The sequence below is a fragment of the Schistocerca americana genome, chromosome 2 (genome assembly GCF_021461395.2).
Source record: "Schistocerca americana isolate TAMUIC-IGC-003095 chromosome 2, iqSchAmer2.1, whole genome shotgun sequence".
NCBI lineage: Eukaryota > Metazoa > Arthropoda > Insecta > Orthoptera > Acrididae > Schistocerca > Schistocerca americana.
This window is the reverse complement of record NC_060120.1, coordinates 717,321,219-717,345,052: the sequence shown is the minus strand read 5'-3', so window position 1 is coordinate 717,345,052 and position 23,834 is coordinate 717,321,219. Positions and strand designations below refer to the sequence as shown.

At 41.3% G+C, this 23,834-nt stretch overlaps 1 protein-coding gene across 1 annotated transcript in view; it reads right to left on the bottom strand.

The window, feature by feature from the left end:
- Window positions 1-308: 308 nt before the first annotated feature.
- LOC124595937 (ras-like GTP-binding protein Rho1) overlaps window positions 309-23,834 on the bottom strand; it is a 293,949-nt gene continuing 270,423 nt past the window's right edge. Inside the window, exon 5 of the mRNA XM_047134856.1 lies at window positions 309-5,759. Within this exon, the coding sequence (XP_046990812.1) occupies window positions 5,526-5,759 (234 nt within the window). The 3' untranslated portion in view covers window positions 309-5,525. The remainder of the gene's footprint in view (window positions 5,760-23,834) is intronic.

Genomic DNA, 23,834 nt, shown 5'->3' with positions numbered 1-23,834 from the left:
GAGGTGTATGTTGACCCTTATCATCAAATCCACTTTCCTAATTGGGTGTATTCCTGTATGAACAGTGAGTCGTAATTTACTTCCCATGAATAGGAGTTTCTCGCTAATAACATGAACCTTGATGTTCAGTGTGATATTAACTTCCTATTCATTACAAATCTGTAAAAGACCACACTGTTATGGCCCAAAATTATTAAATTTAGCAGAAAAGGAAATAACCTTATAGATTTTTTCGGAAGGAAGGTGATAGTAGTGGAAAAGAGAGCTCTCAATATGTATCACACCACAAGAAATGTCTCTTCACAAACTTCTCAATCCAGTATATATATTTATTACACTTACAACACATTGAAGGCAGGTAAAATGTATGTCTAATGTGTTAGTGTCTGGGGTATATGGTATGGATACCATTCACACGAAAGTGTTGCACTAATGATCTATCTATATCATAGTTGTTTCCTCATTGTACAAAGCTATTATAACACCATGGAAAATACATTATGTCTGAAAGTGTTGATACTATTATATTACATATTTACACTTCATAGGCCTTTTCTCTCAGCCATCATGTTTGTCTCATTATTAGAAACATTACGCCATAGAAATACAAAGTAAATTCTGAACTGCTGAAACATTTTACATTAAAGTAAACTCTTGAGCTTATCAAAGGATAGGGCTTTAGCAGATTCAGTATCTTAGATAATTAAATTTACTAGTACAGCTTATCTGCTACGTAAGTTTTACTGATACATTGATGAACCAGCAACAACAGGGAATAGTTATGTTTCAAAGTGAAAGTACAACTTTGTGCGCATACATTACTGAACATATACCTTCAAAATAATTTTAAAATGGCACCTTGTTCTGAAACACAGGATTTACTGAAACTGATGATGCCAAGTTTTAAAAACAATGTAATACTGACTTGTGCAACAGATAAAACATAATATCACTGAACATGTTCCAGTGCAGTAATTAATTTTTGGTTTGACCAATCATGAAAACAAATTTATTTCTTAAACACGTTGTCTGTCACGTGATAGCTTTTGTTGCATTACTTTCACCAATATGTTTTCATTCATATGCGATATTTATCACTTTATAACAGGTAGTGTAAATCAGTACAATCCATTTCTTTAATTTCATGCCAGAACTGCCATCAATCGATGTTTACAGGTACCAATAATGCAGTGATTTTAAGGTACTGTTTTGGATATGTATGTGTTTCCTCACTATTAATTTGCGCTTCTAGAAAACTTGAAACAGCTCACCTCAGATTTTGACAGTTATCCAAAATATGAAAATATGTTTGTAGGTGAAACATTTTTTCATATTTTCAATTAAATAGTGTAGCTAGTCAGCATACACATTATGCAGACAAATGTATGCTAATAGAATCAGATACTTCTATCTAGTAAATGGAATTCATTAATGTGAATTCACAGTTATCAAACAAGGTAAAAGAGTTCATTAAAATCGTGGGTTATCTTTGAGAGTGTGAATATTTTCTCTATTTTTCGATAGTATGTTGGTATTTTGATGGTAAATTAAATCATAAGGTCTACTTTACAGCTATTACTTCACATTCAATATTTTCATTTGAAATATCTGCACAAGACAACATAGGTAATTTTGCATATCAATAACATTATAGTTCGACATTTGTACACAATATTTACAACACTTTTCCTGTAATGTTGATGTCCTGAAACAGATTCCTTTAAAGCAATCAGACAGAAATAAAGTAGTATCCATGTTCAAGGATTTGTTAACTATATGACACTAAATGCTTGGTAAACAATGAAAAACTGCTGTTTCAGTTAAATGCACAGTACAGTTATCGTTAACAAATTATATGGGTATGTATACAATCTCAGCTGCAGAGCTCTAAAAATCTTTAATAATGAAAGTGCATGTTTCATATTATTATTCAATAACTGTAACACAAGTATAAACCTGACTAAATTTACAGTGGCCTTGGGCATCTGTGAAGACAAAAGACCACAATTTCATTTTCTTGTAAGCTACTTCTACAGTACACAATAAGTACAAAAATAGTAATATTCTAAACTCACTGACAGGTCAGTGGTATATCAAATTCACATAACTCAGTTCAGTAAATCACCAGTCCCATTATCACTACATCTCAAACATAACAATTTGTAATATTATAAAAATTTAAGTGGCTTTCTTTTCAACTGTGTGGCATAAACACTGCCTATAGATTCATGTTAAACATTTTAATGTTACATACCTTCATTAAATATATCTACATAAGACTGTCACTCTTTAACTTTATTTATATCCACAATATTTTCCTCAGTACTGAATTTTAAACTAATAACATAGATTCTCTGCTTTATTAGTGTGAAATAATTTTACTTTTTAAATTTTTATCTTTAATCAAGAATTATTTATCTATACATACACTTCTCATATTTTCCAACAATTTTATAATCTTGTGTTGAACTGTATACATTCTAATCAGAAAGTACTCACAACTTACCAGAGGTTGAAAACCATTTATCTCACCCAAATATATGCAGACAGTTGCCAGATGCTCTGTGTGAGGTTTTAAGTTGTAATCAGAAAGCACTCACAAGATACTATAGTTCAAAAACATTTAACTCACGCCAATGTATGAAGAAAATTGCTTGATAATCTATGTGATATTCTTTTAACTTCTCAGTCTTCACATCTTTAACCACTGCTTTTAAGATCTGAAGGTATCGTCCTATTATTAACTATAGCATTACATTTTAGCAGATAGTGAGAAACATGTGGAGGTTCTATGAGTAACAAGTGTCTTACATGAAGGATGTTCACACGAGAGGGCATCAGATCGCTACACAATTTCACAAATGACATAAATCATTGCAGAACTGATGGGAAGTGTATTACCTAAAAGTCACACCCTTATAGATGTTGAATCAAGTGTCACGTCATGTACCTAATTGTCCAATACCAAAACGGATTTTTTTTGTCATACTGCTAATGTAACCTTCATTGACAATATATTCAAGAGGTATTTCACAGCGAACTAACTGCCAAAATTATCTTGATGAAAAGCAGCAGATTTGTGATATCAGTTATTCTAAGCAAGTCTGATATTGTGAAAACCCTGCAACACATACACTAAGTTAGTTGTTTCTAACTTGGAATTACAAGCAACAGAACTGATTTGGGTAATGGAAACACCTCTGGGAAAAAGAGGAAATACAAGGCAAATTACTCGCAAAATGATAACGTATAAACCCAAGAGCACTGTTATCTTCCAGTAGCATGAGTCAGGACACTTTCTTGTCATAAGCAAGATGCTGCAATTTTCACCATTTAAGGACGGAAAGTAACGCGAAAATCGTTCTCATATGACAGTTTGTGCGTTGCCGGTGTAATCTGAATGGTCTAATTTCTCAGTATAAAAATTTGTGCCATTAATTTTAGTTAGTGGGAAACATATTTTATGTGATTTAACATTTGCATCACTATTACTTTCTTAGCGAAAATACACCAAAAAAGGAATAATCATTGTCGAATTTGTTATTTCTTGAAGTCTGTGGCAAAAGGTATTGTTATTACTGTATGCCGTTTCAACATAGTAACTTGTCAATGATTAGTGTAAACAGTGGATCACCAAAAAAGAAAAAGAAAAGCATTTTCCATCTCCATTTAAACAAGTACATACTAAAGTATTTGCTACAATTGTTTCCTAACATTTCTCTTGTCACTCTTATTAGGACCACCAAATGGTTCATGCCCACTCTGAGGTGGTTTTTTATGAGATCTGTGCTTCAAGAGCTTCGAAACGAAAAGCTGCAATTTCTTGTTCTTTTATCTAGTACATTCCGCGAGAAACAAAAAGAAGTCACGGATTGGGAACAAACAATATTGTGCAGTTTAAACAACAATGGTTGCAGCACCAGCGTACATGCATCATATACTGCTATACTTCAATGGATTTTTCGAAAGAAGAAACTGATTTTATTCGGATTTCAATGCCAGAAATGTGGGTGAAGCATGTCTAATCCTTGACCAACTTTCTTTATTGGTGTCGTAAACTTAATTAAATTACACTCTTAAAAAATAACCGACGCTCTACAAAAAAGGAAGTATGTGAACGGGATGGAAATCAGAAGATATAATGTACATATACGTACCAACAAATGATTTCAATTTCAGAAAAACTGGATGATTCATTCAAGACAAAGAGCTTCGTAGAATGAGCAAATCAATAACGCCTAGGTCCACCTCTTGCCCTTATGAGAACATTATTCGGCTTGGCATTGATTGATACAGTTATTGGGTGTCCTCTTGAAGGATATTGTGTCAAATTCTGACGATCTAACGTGCCAATTGGACAGAATTTGGCACGATATTCGTCATGAGGACATCGAAGAACTCTGTGAAACAGTGCTAAGCCGAATGACAGATAGCATAAAGATCATAGGTGGACCAATGGGTTATTGACTTGCTCAGTTCTTGATGCTTTTTCCCTTGAATAAATCATCCAATTTTTCTGAAATTTTAATGACTTTATTGTCTGTACATCACGCCTGCCGATTTCTGTCCCATTCTGATAATTAATTTGTCGTTTTATTCTTTCTTTCGTAGAGTGTATTTTGTGTATGGCTGAGGAATTTGTACAGATACGCATATATCTTTGAAAGATAAAGTACAGAAACAGTTTATCTCAGTCCAGATATGGCACACACATATTTGGTAACATTTTGTGCAGAGAAGTGCGAAACTGTATAAATCTTTGGACCTAAAGGCAGTACTAGTGACAGGCTTATGTTCCACATCAAACTGGGAGTTTTATAAATGCTACATTAAGGACATGCAGAAGAATTTTCTAGGCATTAACTATCATGGTAATAAAGATATTTTGCAATGAATGTAGCTGCTTCATTAGCTGTAAATTATTTTAAAATTATTGTAAAGTAAAAGTTCAGAAGTCATAAATCTGGATTAACCCCAATAACTGCTTTCATATGGGCCACAGGCGGAACAACGCGTTATTGACTTGCTCCGTTTATGAATGTCTTTATCTTGAATTCTGATCCTGGAACAAGATTCAACGAGTTTCCAGGTTATCATCTTTTGGACAAATAGCGTCGGAACGAAGCTATTATTCAGGATGATAAACAGCTAAGATTTCGTCAGAGAAATTGGCCGCGAAAGATAGTATTCGCTTACATGTTGTTAGTATCACATATCTCCCTCTTCATAATGTTCCCACTAATATGCATTTTTCGAAGGGCAACAGCCATATGTTTCCCTGTATTCCATCACTGATTGAGTTGCCATTTATACACCTTCCTTCGGAGTTCATAATTTTGACTGACGACAGTCTTCAAGGCCGGGCTTGTGTGTCGTGCAGACCGGAAGTGACTTCGCCAACTCGGCTTCTGCGAGGCAGCTTTCACCAGCCACCTCGGCTAGTGCAGTGGCGGTGCCGACTGCGGCTACGCGCCGCGTAGCGGTGGTGGCACTGATGTTGATGTCGGGGGTGTGGGCGGCGGGCATCACATGATGCTGCAGCTCTTGGCGCGGCCCTTGAGCTCGGCCTTGAGGTCCAGCTTGCTCTTGCAGGGGTAGCCGCGGCCGCGCTGCTGCAGCAGCAGCGCGTGGTGCTTGTTGAGCTTGCCCAGGGCCGCCAGCGCCGCCACCTCGAAGGCGTCGCGCACCGCCTTGGCCGACGCCTTGGCCGACGTTTCCACGTACGTTGTGGCGCAGATGGTGCGACTCACGGACACAGCCTGAAACACATCCAAGTTTTCCGTTCTGATGCAGTTTTGCAGGGGCTGCAGCTGTTATGTATGTCATCTGGGGAAGGATTGAGGGCAGGAGCAGACACATGGTTAGGTTCTGGAGAGAGGTCTTTCTTTGTTACTGTCTCTGCTCCACTCCCTCTACAGAGAAAGCTTGCCGTCACCACCCCTATCTTTTAACATGCCACAGATATTTACAATTTTAATAGCTGTTGTTGTTGTAGTCTTCAGTCCTGAGACTGTGACACAGCACTCCATGATTCTCTATCCTGTGCAAGCCTCTTCATCTCCCAGTACCTACTCCAACCTACATCCTTCTGAATCTGCTTAGTGTATTCATCTCTTGGTCTCCCTCTACGATTTTTACCCACCACGCTGCTCTCCAATACTATAATGGTGATCCGTTGATGCCTCAGAACATGTCCTACCAACCGATCCCTTCTTCTAGTCAAGTTGTGTCACAAACTCATCTTCTCACCAATTCTATTCAATACCTCCCAAATAGTTATGTGATCTACCCATTTAATCTTCAGCATTCTTCTGTAGCACCACATTTCGAAAGCTTCTTTTCTCTTCTTGTCTAAACTATTTATCGTCCAGGTTTCACTTCCATACATGGCTACACTCCATACAAATACTTTCAGAAACGATTTCTAGGCACTTAAATCTATACTCGATGTTAACAAATTTCTCTTCTTCAGAAACGCTTTCCTTTCCATTGCCAGTCTACATTTTATATCCTCTCTACTTCGACCATCATCAGTTATTTTGCTCTCCAAATAGCAAAACTCCTTTACTGCTTTAAGTGTCTCATTTCCTAATCTAATTCACTCAGCATCACCCGACATAATTCGACTACATTCCATTATCCTCATTTTGCTTTTGTTGATGTTCATCTCATATCCTCCTTTCAAGACACTGTCCATTCCGTTCAACTGCTCTTCCAAGTCCTTAGCTGTCTCTGACAGAATTACAATGTCATCGGCAAACCTCAAAGTTTTTATTTCTTCTCCATTGATTTTAATACCTACTCCGAATTTTTCTTTTGTTTCCTTTACTGCTTGCTCAATATACAAATTGAATAACATCGGGGAGAGGCTACAACCCTGTCTGACTCCCTTCCCAACCAATGTTTCCCTTTCATGCCCCTCGACACTTATAACTGCCAACTGGTTTCTGTACAAATTTTAAATAGCCTTCGCTCCCTATATTTTACCCCTGCCACCTTCAGAATTTGAAAGAGAGTTTAATAGTAACAACAATAAAATATATAAAACGAGCGATCCGCCATAGGTTCACACAGGTATCACAAGTATCTACAAGTGGACGGCTTGTCTAACGTAGCGGTAATTACTTTATTCACAAACCTTTCTCGCGTATCAGTCTATCTACGCTGACGGAAAGAAAGTCACAATATCAAAAAATATTTTACCTAGAGTAATGAACATAGCAAGATTACAGGTAAATGTAAACGTGAGTTAAGCCATTGCAAGAGTGAAATGCTGGTACTATAATAACCGTGTAACCGCCAGAATGTGTAATGCGAGTGTGTTGTACAAGTGCCTGACGTCAGTTTGTGGGCTGGAGTTCCGTGTCTGTTACACTTGGTCGTCAATAAAAGGACCGTTAATGCTGTTTGCCGATGACGCTGAAGTTTTCGTCCGATGGTATCTCATATGTGTTCAATTGGAAACAGATCTGGTGATCGAGCAGGCCCAGGCAACAGGTCGACACTGTGTAGAGTATGTGAGCGAGCGTTATTCTGCTGGAAAACACCGCTTGGATGTTGTTCGTGAATGGCGGCGCAACAGGTCGAACCGTCAGTGTGACGTCCAGATTTGCAGTTGGGGTTCGTCGGATAACAACGAGAGTGCTCCTGCTGCCGTACGATATCGCACACCACACCATATTTCCCGGTGTAAATCTAATGTGTCTCGCACACAGACAGGTTGGTTGCAAGCCCTCAAGTGGTCACCTCCCAACCAACACACAGCCATCACTGGCATCGAAACAGAACAACCTTTCATCATAAAACATAGCAGACTTCCATCCAGCCCTCCAATGAGCTCTCGCTTGACACCTCTGTGTCCCAAATGGCGGTGGTTTTGAGTCAGTAGAATGCACGCTACAGGACGTCTTGCTCGGAGCTGCCCTTGAAGTAGCCGATTTATGACAGTTCTTTGTGTCACAATGGATACCAACTGCTGCTCACATTGATCCTGTAGATGTTTTACGATCAGCCAGAGCAATACGCCTAACACGATGGTCTTCCCCCTCCGTAATGCCACGTGGTCGTCCAGAGTCTCGTTACCACTGCTGTAACCAAAGATATACAGTGGCTACAGTCCTGCCAAGTCTTTCTGCAATATCGCAGAAGGATACTCCAGCTTCTCGCCGCCCTGTTATACGACATCGTTTAAGCTCGGTGACGTGTTGATAATGGTGTCTTTGCCGCCTTAAAGGCATTCATGACTATTCATCACGTCCAATCTCAAAGGTAACAAACGTACACGACCGTTACAGCGCGTATTTAGAGCAAACCTGATTTGCATCCTCGTAGTGGCGCTACTCTTATGCGACTGGTGCGAAATCTGAACAGATACCATCTTTCAGTTGTAGAAAGACGACTACCATCTTTCATCTATGTCGTTCAACTCCCTGGTGTTGTGATTTTTTTCCCGTCAGTGTATTAGCGACAACCGTTATTAAAATCACCAGTTCCGTCAAACAGCCACCACAAATGGACAGTCCGCAGCTCGTGGTCGTGCGGTAGCGTTCTCGCTTCCCACGCCCGGGTTCCCGGGTTCGATTCCCGGCGGGGTCAGGGATTTTCCCTGCCTCGTGATTACTGGGTGTTGTGTGATGTCCTTAGGTTAGTTAGGTTTAAGTAGTTCTAAGTTCTAGGGGACTGATGACCATAGATGTTAAGTCCCATAGTGTTCAGAGCAATTTGAACCAATTTTTGAACAAATGGACTGTAAAACGCAACAGGGGACATTAGTTCATCATACTTCAGCCTACTGGCACGAAGTATTTATAAATATGGAATCGAAACCACTTGTCGTTTCTGGCGAATCTCCACATCACTGAGTGTCGAATCGTGCGTGAAAAGTGAGTCTGAAAAGTACCTGAGCCAGACGGAACTCGATCTCGCAACCATTCATCTATCCGCGAGCGTTTTAGCAGTAAACCATAAAGCCCGACAGTGAATTTGGTGAAGCTTTGCTGTTCTGTGGAGTTACAATGGCTCTTTATTGTACTGATTTTCCCTCCAGATACCGTCTCCATTATAGCTAACCAGCTGATGGCTCCCATCAGTGGAACGAGAGGTCGCTACAAACGCTAATTAAATGGGAAAAAGTTAACGGTAGAAAGAATGACACTCATTATTACTTAGCGATAATAAATTATATGCAAATACTTCCTTGTGTGATATTCTACCTATTCGTGGAAACCGTATCAAAACCTCAAGAGCAGTTCCTTGAGATTAATCTCAACATATAGTAGGAAACCATTGGGTTGGGATGGGAGAGCCCTTACTATAATTAAACAGTGTTATGTTAGAACATCTGTTGTATACTTATAACGAATTAAATTACTATAAAATATAGAAAAATATTAACGAAATAATAATAACAATAGTAATAGTTTGTTTTCGTAAGTGAGATGTGCATTGCTTTACCGTAACATCTGAGAAATTCAAATTTAGAAAAATACAACCTTTGAAATACAAAGTTCGAAAATTAGAAAAATACACGTATCGCACAATTAATCTGAGAAGTATAATAGCAATAGATTTTCATAACATTGATAACGTCATTAAGTACACAATACATAGTCAAAGTATGCAGTCAGAATAATCCGCAGATCAGCAGGTACAACTATTGTGAACACTGGTCTGCAAACTATGGCTAAAAGGCCGTATAAATGATAGGAATGCCGTTTCTTTCAATCTAGGAGATCAGTTTCGTTGGTATTTTTTTCTTATTGGAGGGTCTTTCCCCTTCCGTCTTCCTTACGCAACTTCCTGTGGTTTTTTTGGTTGTACCTGTGGATTCACATATTGTGTCCAGTTTGTTGTTGAGAGCTGTTAGGGCAGCCTGTGGACACGAGCCTTCACTTGTCTGCAATGTTGCCAATCTAGTCGCAAAACCTATCCAAGCGAGCAGGCGGTGACGTAAATACTTTAAAAATGACGTTTTCATTTTACTAGAATATCTTGCCCTTTTGATTCCACTGAGTCGAAAAAAGGCCCGGGGAGTAGACAATATTCCATTAGAACTACTGACTGCCTTGGGAGAGCCAGTCCTGACAAAACTCTACCATCTGGTGAGCAAGATGTATGAGACAGGCGAAATACAATCTGATTTCAAGAAGAATATAATAATTCCAATCCAAAGGAAAGCAGGTGTTTAAAGACGTGAAAATTACCGAACTATCAGTTTAATAAGTCGCAGCTGCAAAATACTAACGCGAGTTCTTTACAGACGAGTGGAAGCCGAACTCGGGGAAGATCAGTTTGGATTCCGTAGAAATGTTGGAACACATGAGACAATACTGACCTTACGACTTATCTTAGAAGAAAGATTAAGGAAAGGCAAACCTACGTTTCTATCATTTGTAGACTTAGAGAAAGCTTTTGACAATGTTGACTGGAATACTCTCTATCAAATTCTAAAGGTGGCAGGGGTAAGATACAGGGAGCGAAAGGCTATTTACAATTTGTACAGAAACCGGATGACTCTTATAAGAGTCGAGGGGTACGAAAGGGAAGCAGTGGTTGGGAAGGGAGTGAGACAGGGTTGTAGCCTCTCCCCGATGTTATTCAGTTTGTATATTGAGCAAGCAGTAAAGGAAACAAAAGAAAAATTCGGAGTAGGTATTAAAATCCATGGAGAAGAAATAAAAACTTTCAGGATCGCCGATGATATTGTAATTCTGTCAGAGACAGCAAGGGACTTGGAAGAGCAGTTGAACGGAATGGACAGTGTCTTGAAAGGTGGATATAAAATGAACATAAAAAAAAGCAAAACGAGGATAATGGAATGTAGTCAGATTAAGTCGGGTGACGCTGAGGGAATTACATTAGGAAATGAAACACTTAAGGTAGTAAAGGAGTTTTGCTATTTGGGGAGCAAAATAAGTGATGATTGTCGAAGCAGAGAGGATATAAAATGTAGACTGGCTATGGCAAGGAAAGCGTTTCTGAGGAAGAGAAATTTGTTACCATCAAGTATAGATTTGAGTGTCAGGAAGTCGTTTCCGAAAGTATTTGTATGGAGTGTAGCCATATATGGAAGTGAAATATGGACGATAAATAGTTTGGACAAGAAGAGAATAGAAGCTTTCAAAATGTGGTGCTACAGAAGAATGCTGAAGATTAGATGAGTAGAACACATAACTAATGAGGAGGTATTGAATAGAATTGGGGAGAAGAGGAGTTTGTGGCACAACTTGAGAAGAAGAAGGGACCAGTTGGTAGGACATGTTCTGAGGCCTCAGGGGATCACCAATTTAGCATTGGAGGACAGCGTGAAGGTTAAAAATCGTACAGGGAGACCAAGAGATGAATACACTAAGCAGATTCAGAAGGACGTAGGTTGTAGTGAGTACTGGGAGATGAAGAAGTTTGCACAGGATAGAGTTGCATGGAGAGCTGCATCAAACCAGTCTCAGGACTGAAGACCACAACAACAACAACAACAACAACAACAACTTGCCCTTCTCGAGACTCTCAGTTTTGATGCAACTTCTTGTCCGAAATTTAGCTATGAAATCTGGTAATTAATTGATGTAAAAATATATTTCAAGCATATCTTGGCTGTGTACACCTCAGAATTTATGCAAATTATAGTAGGTGTGTGTGTGTGTGTGTGTGTGTGTGTGTGTGTGGAGCTTATGGGCGCTCAGTGACGAGGTTACCAGCGCCCTTTCACTCATTAAAACAAACTAATATGGATAACATCTCTAAAATTGTTATACACTCATGGACTGGAATTTACACACAGTCATACAGTAACTCTGTCGCACTTGCGCTGAAACAACGGAGGAAAAGTAAACTTAGTTATATATGAAATTAAAGAACAAGTAAAACGACAGAAGAGGCAAAGAAAGGGCATAGAAATGACAGTGGCTGACTTCTTCCAATAACGTGGGTCAGCCAGTCACTCTGTTAACACATTAAAACCGTCTGCCTCAAATCTTTGGAGAAATATTGGAAAATTCACAAAACTTTAAAACTTGAACCACAGTCGTTTGAACGTTCCCTGAAATAGAGGGCAGATGCGACGGCAGTTCCGGTGATCGGAAGGTAAAACATAGTCCAATAAAATGTGACGCTCAGTGATCTGTAAGCCACAAGCACCAAACAATAGGGGGTCCACTCCCAGGAGCAAGAAGCCATGCGTCATAGGGCTGTGGCCTGTATGAAGACTCCTAAGGACGACCTCGTCCCGTCATCGTGGCTGGAAGGGAGTACGCCACAGCCGCGATGTGGGCTTTTCTAGATGGAGCTCACTGTCAGTCACTTACAGCCAATCATCCTCCCACCGACGTCTACGCTCTGGATCTCGACAGCGAGACCATAGCATGCAGGGGGATGCTATCCTGAAATAACTGACGATCACGACATGCCTCCTTGGCTGATGGACCCGCCCATTCGTTCCCCACAATACATATAGGGCTGGTACCTGTCAGAAACACAGCTTCTTTTCCAGTCGTCGTAGTTGGTGGCAGGCATCCTGGATATTCTGGGGTACATTGTCTACTGGGTGCAAAAGTTGTAGAGGGTGAAGAGCACTCAGAGAATCAGAACAGACCAGAAATTTAGCACTGGAGGAACGTTTCATCTGCCCCAGTGCCCAAAAGATCGAATATAACTGAATCGAAGACAGTAAAGTCCGACCTTGAGGACACAGCCAGGGAAAACAACAGAGCAACCAACGGAGTCCTCCTGTTTGGACCTTTCCATAAATAGAGTTACATAGTCGTCGTGCTCAAATAAATTATCTGGCAATAGCGAAGTAAAAACAGAAGCGTGAGTGCAATCTTTCCTGTACTGCACTAAATCTAAAATGATTGGGCCTCTGCAGCAACGAGGGTGGCAGGCGATTAAAGCCCTGAATCTGAGCTTGGACTTGCTCCGCTCCAAGTAACTCCAGCACATACCGCACGCGGAACTCAAATGGTCTTGTTGCTTGTGGACAAAGGGAGAAACGGCTTTCCAGAGGGGACGAGCAACAGTGTGGTTGTGAATTCTGAGCTGCGAGAAGCTTACGTGTCTGACGCACCATGAAGAGGAGCTGTCGAATTGTAAGTGGCGGTTCACCAGCCTCAGCAGAGGGACTGGGTATAGAACTGATGCTGAAAGCACTCGTGGCTAGCCTAATCCCCTCATGGTGGACAGCGTCAGCCATCTTCAGACAAGAAAGCGTCGCCGAGCCTTACACTGTGCACTCTTAGTCAAGCCACCAATGCAAGAACGTCCTATAAAAGTGGAGCAGTTGCACCATGTCCGCTCCCCAAGACCTGTGGCTAAGGCGCTTTATGATGTCCAGTGCCATCTGGGTTCTGGCTTTCCTTTCTCTCAGGTGTGACAACCACGGATATTTGGAGTCAGAAACGTCCTAAAGTCTCTAAAACGAAAAACAGTGTCCCCCATATGCAAGGCCGGTTAAATTAAAATTACGACGAGAACGATTAAAATAAACACACATACGTTTACTTCCTGGAAACTGAAAATCCATCTTTACAGTGCACTCCTCCAGTCTCCGCACTGTGCGTTGCCACTGATGGCTGGCTGTTGCAAGACTGGAGAAGGAACAAAAAACAGCAAATTCGTCCACAAATAAGAGGCACTGTAGATACGATAATGTTTTGGCTATGGCAAAATATTGCCCTGAGGGATATCATTCTCCTGCTCAAAACGATTTGACAGTGTGTTACCATCTCTGGTCTTAAAAACCGCTTAGACAGGAAAGACGCCATGGAAAAGCGGAGGTGGCCACTAAAGCCGCATTGATGCAGTTGTGCTACAATGCTGTGTCTCCAAACAGTATCATATGCCTTACTGATATAGAAGAATAATCCGATACAGTGAAGTTTGCGCAGGAAAGCCTGCTGAATAGCTGCCTCTAGCAGGGTCAGATTGTCGAGAGTGGAGCGAAATTTCAGGAACCAACACTGAGAGTGGCTGAAGAGATGTCTGGTCTCTAAAAACCAGACCAGATGACAGTAACCATTCGGTCCAGGGTCTTTCCTACACAACTCGTTAAGGCGATACTCCAATCACTGGTAGATGTGTGGTGCTTTCCTCATTTGAAGAGAGGTATCAGAAGTGCTTCTCTCCAAGAGTTGGGGATGTTACCTGACTGCCGCATAAGATTAAAACATTTCCTTTGACTCCGCTGGCAAATGTCGAAGCATGCAGCACCGGATTTGGTCGTTACCAGGTACAGTATCACGAGTCTCAGACTGCGCCGATTCCAGTTCCAACGCGGAGAAAGGGTAGTTGTAAAATTGTTGGACCTGAAGTCCAATTTCTCCCTGTCTAAATTCGCACGGTAGAGGCAAAACGCCGGATCCTCGCTGGCATTGGCTGCAGTCTGTGCAAAATTACCTGCCAGCGTCTGAGCGATGTCTCTGGGCACGGTTAGGAGACACCCCTGTTTCAGCACTGCTACTATTGATAAACGACTCCTGACGGCTTCCCATACTTTCGTCGAACAAGTAGAATAGTTGATGGAGTCCAGGATCGTTTGCCATAACCTTTCCTTGCTCTCCTTATATACGCGTCGAGCCTCCGCTTTGGTTACACGAAATCCTGTGAGGTTCTCCGCTGTCGTGCAGTACTTAAACTGATGAAAACCAGCACGCCTGGCCTGGATTGCTGAGTGGCACACACCGATCCACCAAAGTACAGGTTGCCTCCAAAGATGATCTGAGGACTTCGAGATGAATGTCAGTGGCATGATGTATCTCTCGTGTAGCGTGGTCCACGCATTCCTGGACCCTGACACGGTGTCCAGACACAGTCAGCAGAGTGAACAGCGTCCAGTAAGCCCTTCTGACCATTTTGGCGACTTCTCTTCAGATAATGCTCAACCAGTAGGTGAATGTGGAGTGGAAACTGGTCACTAGAATGAAGGTTGTCAATGACTTCCCACTGAACAGAGTTTACAAGGGATGTAGAGCAGAAGGGGAGGTCGATTGTTGAGAATGATGCATAAGCAGCACAGAAAAGAGTGGGAGTGCCTGTGTTGAGGACACAAAGCTCATAAGTCGTCTTGAGGCTCTCCAAACCCCAACTGTGAGGCAAGCTGTGGTCGATCCCCACAAAATATGAAGGCTACGAAATTATATAGCGCGTCTGTTCTATTTAAGTGGCTCATATCAATTTTAGTCTATTCCAGAGCGCATTTGTTCCCTCTGAACCGCTATGGACTAATGTGTGTACGGATGGGCTTTGAATGTCATGCGAGTGTCCTTGTGACAGCTTTAAGGGGCTTCGGAAAGGCTCAAAATCATGAAAAGTTCAATTTTTACTTTTTTGCGTTTTCTGAATCTGCAGACTATTACCTTTTAATAGATATATAATTTATTCAATTCCGAAGACTACAACTATTTTTAAATTTTTTTTGAAATGTGTTCTACATGGGCGTGACCCACTGTGGCGCTGTTAAACTGCTGTCAAATGGTGTTATTATTAACGTCCGTGTTCATCAGGTACATTTTAGTGATGTGAGATAAAGTATGTGTTGTGGCTAACCTGTGATGGTTCAATATATATCGCTGGTGTGATTGTCGATTGTTTCATGTTTATTTACTCTGTCGTTATCTCGAAAATATTCGTAATTAATTCTGTTTCTTGAGTCTCTGTTTTGTTGAAGTATAATAATGAGTAAAAGTAAAGTTATTAGAAATCCTCTGAAGGCTTTTAAGAAAAGGAGAAATGTTGGAAAGCCAAAGGTATGTGTTATTACTGTAAACAATAAAGACGATAACCAAGTGAGTGAACCTAACCTCTCAAGTACACCTGCCCATAGCAGTCAAAGTGGGAAAGAAAATACTTCACAGAAGAAGCTTGGTTCAATGAATGAAAACTATGAATGTTTTATGGGCGAATCGGATGTGAATGAAATATTTGATATGTCTGTTCTCAAAGGAATTTTTTCAAACTGTGTAAGATGTATTCATTGTAGTGAAGTTGGTCTGGAACTCTCCATAATAAAGCACGTAGGACTTGCTAGTGAAATACAACTGAAATGTGACCACCTTTTGGAACAGTGTTGCAGTAACTGCAACTGAAGAAAATGGTAGCAAAATCTACGAACACAACAACGAGCGATCCTTGCTTTAGACAAGGAACGCCTTCGGGCTGCAGACAGGGCTGTAAAGAGTCTAGAAATACTAGCAAGAGTAAACAGGAGGAGGAACAAGAGGAAGCTGGAGGAGGAGTTTGCAGAGGATGAAGATAATCCATCCTATGGACCTGGAATGCACTAAAAAGTTAATCCAATCTTTGTCGCTCGATTCCCAAAACTTTTATTTTCTCATACTAATTACATGTTTTCTAAGGATCTTCCAAACATATTTGTTTCAAACTTTCAGTAAATATTACACAGTACCTTCTGCATAATTTAACACAGCCTTTTTCCAAAAAACTGTATATTTTTGAATATATAAATAAAAAATTGCAAAAAAATGTGAATTTTCATTACAATTGAAAAAAATAATCTTTAATAACTGAACTAAAATTTTGTAAAATCCCTGTGTTAAGTTGTAGCCCATATTCCAATAAATAATCTGTAAAAAGTTCAACTTCCTACCTCAAATACTTTGTGAGGAAAGATGTAATTTATAAGCGTTATTTTAACATTGCAAGTCTAGGGCGTTCCGGAGCTCCTTAACAGAAATTGCCGTTAATAATCTTTTGTGCTCTATTCCTGGTACGTGTTACCCACGACCAGGCCCCACTTACTCACCCCCTGTCGGCTTGCGTAGCCGACTGTGTACGTCATTTGGAGTGCATACACTCGGCAGCTTTTGCGCTGTTTCCTCCAACCGCAGCCACACTACTTAAAGTTCCTTTTCAAGTTAAGTCCATACCTGGAATAATTCTGAATTTGTATCCATTAGCTTGTGGCCTTCACCTTAAGCAAATTTTGATGCGCGTTGGGAGCCCAACATATACTTTAATCTGTTGTAACTTAATTATTCTCGTGTTACTGGAAAGGTGTTGAATCTTCAGTTGATGTGTGTTTCTCGTCTTAAAATTATCTTGCCTAGAAATTGGTGATAAACTGTTTTTCATTGTTTTAAGTATAGGTTTAGGTTTTTTTAACCAGTCAAGTTTAAATCATGTTTTCTCAGCATTTCATAATTAAGTCCCTTCTGATCTGTTCTGGTACTGTTGTTTACAATTATGTCTGCCTTCGTTAAAGTTATTTTGGGTTGAAGTGAACTTTAAATTTTCTGTGAATTGTTTAAATTAGCACTGAATTTTAAATGAATGTCATTGCTTGGCCTTTCAATTAATTAAAAAAATAAAAGCTTAATTCGCTGCTATGTGAGTTCGACTGCGTAAAATAAATTTATGTTCTATCAGTGAATGAAGTGTTTGAAATTCCCATTGGTCCATCCCTTCCCGGTTTTCCTTCCTGGCTGAATTAAGAGGCCGTAATTATCACGATTTCACAATACAACCCTACTAAGTATTTGAGATTTTCCACTGGGATGAGGGCTTCCTGACAATACCTCGTTCTTAATGGAACTAAACCGACGGATACAGTGGTCAAAATAAATGTAACATATTGCTCAAACTTTCGTACTGAGCATTGTGATCCAGAAATACGTTATGATATCCATATATTCTTTTGTTTGTAACGTAACTGTAACTGAAACAGCCCATATGTCTACCTTGAGGGGTCCAAAATGGCTCTGGGCACTATGGGACGTAACTTCTGAGGTCATCAGTCCCCTAGAACTTAGAACTACTTAAACCTAACTAACCTAAGGACATGACACACATCCATGCCCAAGACAGGATTCGAACTTGCGACCGTAGCGGTCGCGCGGTTCCAGACTGTAGCGCCTAGAACCGCTCGGCCACCCCGGCCGGCCCTTGAGGGGGCAGTATGTGCAGTCTGTGGCAATCGTTCACGTGTAAACATTGCGGTACTTGTGCTGCGTGTCACTAAGAGATTTGTGTTGCTTCGGGATGGTTCGGACAACAGTAACGCATGATCAAAGGCCTTAGTAGTCACTCCAGTGAAGCAGAGAATGAGACATGTGGACGTCGCATGGATATCGCTGTAGGTCAAAGTGATATTTCTAGAATATGGAACAACTGCTAGCGACAGAATCAGTTGAGAATCGTCACAGAGGTGACCGTGAAAGAAAAACAGCAGGTGTCCAGGACCGTTATCGACGTATAACAACTAAAAATGGTACAAATGCCTCTGACCTCTATGGGACTTAACATCTGAGGTCGTCAGTCCCCTAGAACTTAGAACTAGTCCGAGGTAGGATTCGAACCTGCGGCCGTAGCGGTCGCGCCTTACCAGACTGAATATAACAACAAACAGAAACCGTCACCACAGTGCTATACGTGTACGGCGGCAGTACCAAAACAGCTACGGGAGTGCAGATGTCGACACAAACGGTGCTAAATAGGCACCGTGAGCAGGAATTACATGCCAGGAGACCTCTTCAGGCTTCTTCTCTAAACGGGGTTCGGAGAGGAGCTCGTGTCGCTTGGGCATGGAATTACCAGTGGGACACAACACTCTTTTCTGATGAGCGTCCTGTCTTCGCTGTGACACTACTCATATTTGTGTGTAGAGGCAACGAGAACAAAGATTCACCGCAACTGTATAGCAGACCGCCGCCCTTATCAAGGCGGTTCCGTCTTGTTTTGTGGTGGAATCATGTACGGCAGTGGGACACCACTTGAAACAATACAGTGGAGAACAACTGGTGCGAAAGCATCTTTGCAAGCATTGCGGCCCCATTTGGTGAACATGCTGGAGCGGAATTTACGCTGATGGACGACACTGCACACCCCCACCGTCACAATCTTGTGAACATCTTCCTAGTGGAGCGTAGAATCATTTGGATGGAATGGCCTCCATGTTCTCCAGATCTCAACTGCATTGAGAGTGCAAGGGCCTTGCTAAAACGAATGTTTTGCAATCGTCCTTTCCCACCAGAGACCTGACAGGGCAACAGAGAGGCCGCTGTAGAAGATTGAGACAGTAGCCCATAGGCTTGCCTCGACTATTTGGTAAGGAGTACGCCAAAACGCATACAAAAATGTTAATTTCTGCAGCAAAAGGTATGTCCCTGAGAGTCTCTTCACCCTGATTCGTGCCAACACATTGATATTACAGACAAGTTTATACCTTACCTGAGGACTTACATCTGGTGACACATGGTTACTTTGGTAATCTATTGTCCCATTCTGTGTTAAACCTGTTTCATCCGTAATTAAATTCAAGCTGTGAACTAAGTATCTTCCTTGCAGCATCATCGACTGGCGAAAGTTTAATAAAAAAGGATGGAATTTTAGGGTTTAACGTCCCGTCGACAACGAGGTGATTTGAGAAAGAGGCGAAACTTCACTGTGACGTGGTATTCTTGTGGTCATGTAGTTGGCGTACGCTGTATGTAGTGTGGATAAAGTAAGCGCTCGTGCAGAATTGATCGCGCGACAGTGTGGTTATACTTTCAGTAGCTCCAATTATTTGCGCACTCGCTTCAGTAACATCTTTTCCTAATCTTAGCATTTGCTTCTCCACATACCGCGTGCGAAATCTTGTGACGTTTATTGCTATCCCTTGTTCGTAAATGAATTCCCACTCTGCAGTGGATTGTGCGCTGATTTGAAATGTCGTGGCAAGTTAAAACTGCGTGCAAGACGATGACTCCAAGCCGGGGCCTTTACCTTTCGCAGGAAGGTGGTCTCCCGACTGATCTATCACAAAAACACGTATGAGACGAGATGGGATAGCCCGTTTGATAGAGCACCTAATCATGAGTGGCAAAGGTCCCAGCTGCAAGTCGCTATCCTCTGTACTTGTTGAGAAGTATTGTGCCACTGCAAGTGCAATGTGGCTTTATGGATTTCGCTCGTCTGCCCGTCGATTGACGTTGTTGAGCTGCACCACAGCAGAATACCATGTTTGCCTTTCCTCCACGGAAAACCAGGGATTTTCTACACTTCTTACGGTTTTCGCACTCCAAGGAATGATTAACGTTGTTGTTCTGACGCCAAAAGGAACACAACCAATACGAAATTAGTAATGAACGTCGACAGGAAGACTGCCTGCGACAATGAGAACTGTCCTTCCTCAACACATTTAAAATATCCCGTATGTTAACAAGTATTTGTTTCCAGGCCTGCGATTATAGCACTTCTTCTCTATCAGTGGCCACCACAATCTCCTACAAACACATGGAACACCTCTTAATACCCTCTATACCACTAAGATATTCCTGAAATAATTAAGCTTCTGAATTATTTTCACTCGTGTACTTAATTTTCGTTTTGCAACTTCGTCTTCGATTATTGAACAAACATTCCTAACATTTCACATCAACAGACGCGAGAAGAGAATACTATAATGAAGATCTCATTAGCTACGGTGTTGGAGGGAGACCGTTTCTGTCGAAAAAGGTAAATGAATAGCTGGACATGTCAGGTGATTAAGCCGAATGCGGGATGGACCCACAGTGCTGTATCAGCGCCTTTCATTGCCGCCAGAGAGTGGAAACCCAGCGCGTAGGACGTTTCATATCCGAGTTCGCGGAGGAACAGAGCTTACCAGATGCCACAGCATCAAGGATGTTCCACGAATTTCTCGGTTCGCTGCCACCGGTGTAAAATGCAGTCAGTAACAAGGTATTGGTGAGATACGTCGCCATGGGCTGTCGGGGACCATAACAGTAGACACACAGGCTACTCATTCGTCTATTCAGTCAGAGACAACAGCTACTGATGAGTAGTACCATCCAGAACTGCAGCAGGGACGTAAGTACAGACATAAGGACCCCGAACCAAGAATCTAAAGTGGGATGCCCTTCCTCTCCAAGAAGCCTCGTCGCATAGAAGCTTAGCCGAGCGGTCTTAGGCGCTGCAGTCATGGACTGTGCGGCTGGTCCCGGCGGAGGTTCGAGTTCTCCCTCGGGCATGGGTGTGTGTGTTTGTCCTTAAGATAATTTAGGTTAAGTGGTGTGTAAGCTTAGAGACTTATGACCGTAGCAGTTAAGTCCCATAAGATTTCACACACATTTGAACATTTTGAACATAGAAGATTGTTCTCAACTTAACAGAACGCCGACCACACACCGTTTCTCACAGCCACCCCCTTCCTCCCCATACACATACACACATACACACACACACACACACACACACACACACACACACACACACACACACACACACACAAACAGTTCTAAATACGCAGTTCGTCCCTACATCACTAAGCAAGGTACATTTTAATTAACTGCAAAATCAAACTTGTGAAAATTACTGTTTATCGAGTAAGACAATATTCTTACACTCAGAGTAAAAAAATTAGAAATAAATTAATTACAACAATGAATAGGACAATAAAAAGTGAAGTGCTTCCTAATAGTGTATTACAAGACAAAAGAAAAACGAATAGATAAATTCAAAGAAGTACATAAATAAGTGTGAATATCTATGTGAAAATAAAGTCTATCAATCAAATGTTTGCCGCGTGGAGTGGCCACTCAGATAGAGGCGCCATGCCACTGACTGCGCGGCTCCTCCCTTCGGAGGTTTGAGTCCTCCCTCGAGCATGGGTGTGTGTGTTGTTCTTAGCATAGGTTGTAAATACAGGGCTATTACAAATGATTGAAGCGATTTCATAAATTCACTGTAGCTCCATTCATTGACATATGGTCACGACACACTACAGATACGTAGAAAAACTCATAAAGTTTTGTTCGGCTGAAGCCGCACTTCAGGTTTCTGCTGCCAGAGCGCTCGAGAGCGCAGTGAGACAAAATGGCGACAGGAGCCGAGAAAGCGTATGTCATGCTTGAAATGCACTCACATCAGTCAGTCATAACAGTGCAACGACACTTCAGGACGAAGTTCAACAAAGATCCACCAACTGCTAACTCCATTCGGCGATGGTATGCGCAGTTTAAAGCTTCTGGATGCCTCTGTAAGGGGAAATCAACGGGTCGGCCTGCAGTGAGCGAAGAAACGGTTGAACGCGTGCGGGCAAGTTTCACTCGTAGCCCGCGGAAGTCGACGAATAAAGCAAGCAGGGAGCTAAACATACCACAGCCGACGGTTTGGAAAATCTTACGGAAAAGGCTAAAGCAGAAGCCTTACCGTTTACAATTGCTACAAGCCCTGACACCCGATGACAAATTCAAACGCTTTGAATTTTCGGCGCGGTTGCAACAGCTCATGGAAGAGGATGCGTTCAGTGCGAAACTTGTTTCCAATGATGAAGCAACATTTTTTTCTTAATGATGAAGTGAACAGACACAATGTGCGAATCTGGGCGGTAGAGAATCCTCACGCATTCGTGCAGCAAATTCGCATTTCACCAAAAGTTAACGTGTTTTGTGCAATCTCACGGTTTAAAGTTTACGGCCCCTTTTTCTTCTGCGAAAAAAACATTACAGGACACTTGTATCTGGACATGCTGGAAAATTGGCTCATGCCAGAACTGGAGACCGACAGCGCCGACTTCATCTTTCAACAGGATGGTGCTCCACCGCACTTCCATCACGATGTTCGGCATTTCTTAAACAGGAGATTGGAAAACCGATGGATCGGTCGTGGTGGAGATCACGATCAGCAATTCATGTCATGGCCTCCACGCTCTCCCGGCTTAACCCCATGCGATTTCTTTCTGTGGGGTTATGTGAAAGATTCAGTGTTTAAACCTCCTCTACCAAGAAACGTGCCAGAACTGGGAGCTCGCATCAACGATGCTTTCGAACTCATTGATGGGGACATGCTGCGCCGAGTGTGGGAGGAACTTGATTATCGGCTTGATGTCTGCCGAATCACTAAAGGGGCACATATCGAACATTTGTGAATGCCTAAAAAAACTTTTTGAGTTTTTGTATGTGTGTGCATAGCATTGTGAAAATATCTCAAATGATAAAGTTATTGTAGAGCTGTGAAATCGCTTCAATCATTTGTAATAACCCGGTTTGTGTGTCAGTTTAAGCACAGTCATCTATAATTTTTCTAAGAGGACGTTTCAAGGTTATTTTAAGTTAGTTTATGTAGTGTGTAAGTCTAGGTACGGATGACCTCTGCAGTTCTGTCCCTTAAGAACTCACACACATTTGGAAGAATCAAATGTTTGAGTTCGGTCAGTTAAATTCTTTACTTACTTAAAAAAGTTTTCCTTGTTTTTGCGTATGCAGAATAGAACCTTATTTTTAAAAAAAATTAGTTATTAACGATGTTGTATATTCTAAATACAAACATACATCTTTATCTATACTCTACGAATCTGTGTGAGGAGAGAGACAACGGATACTTTCTTTGAGCTATACGTTAATGGATCTTCCTGTCCCATTTGGGAACAGAGCTTTGGAAGAATTTTGCTTATACGTCTTCCTGCAGGTTTTTTTGCCTAATATTATCTACGTGATCTCTACGAAATAAAGACTCAAGAATATTTGTAGTTTCCGCACTGAAATAAGGGTCTAGGAATTTTCTGAGCACGTTACTCCGAGATGTACGTAGACTTGATTTCAGTTCTGAAAATTAGGACATTTTTAAAGAAAAAGTTCTGTTACAGTCCCTTGTGGGTTAAAGAAGTCTGTGACTGTTCGTCAGCACCCTTCTGCGGCTGATAAATCAGCTAACCGTTCCTGACGGAGTGCAGGACACAAGTAACTTTTTTAAATACTTTTAGCTTGAGAAATGAACAGCCATATAGATTCTATCAGAGACAAACGGTTCAAACGGCTCTAAGCCTTAACATCTGAGCTCATCAGTCCGCTAGATGTAGAACTGCGTAAACCTATCTAACCTAAGGACATCACACACATCCATCC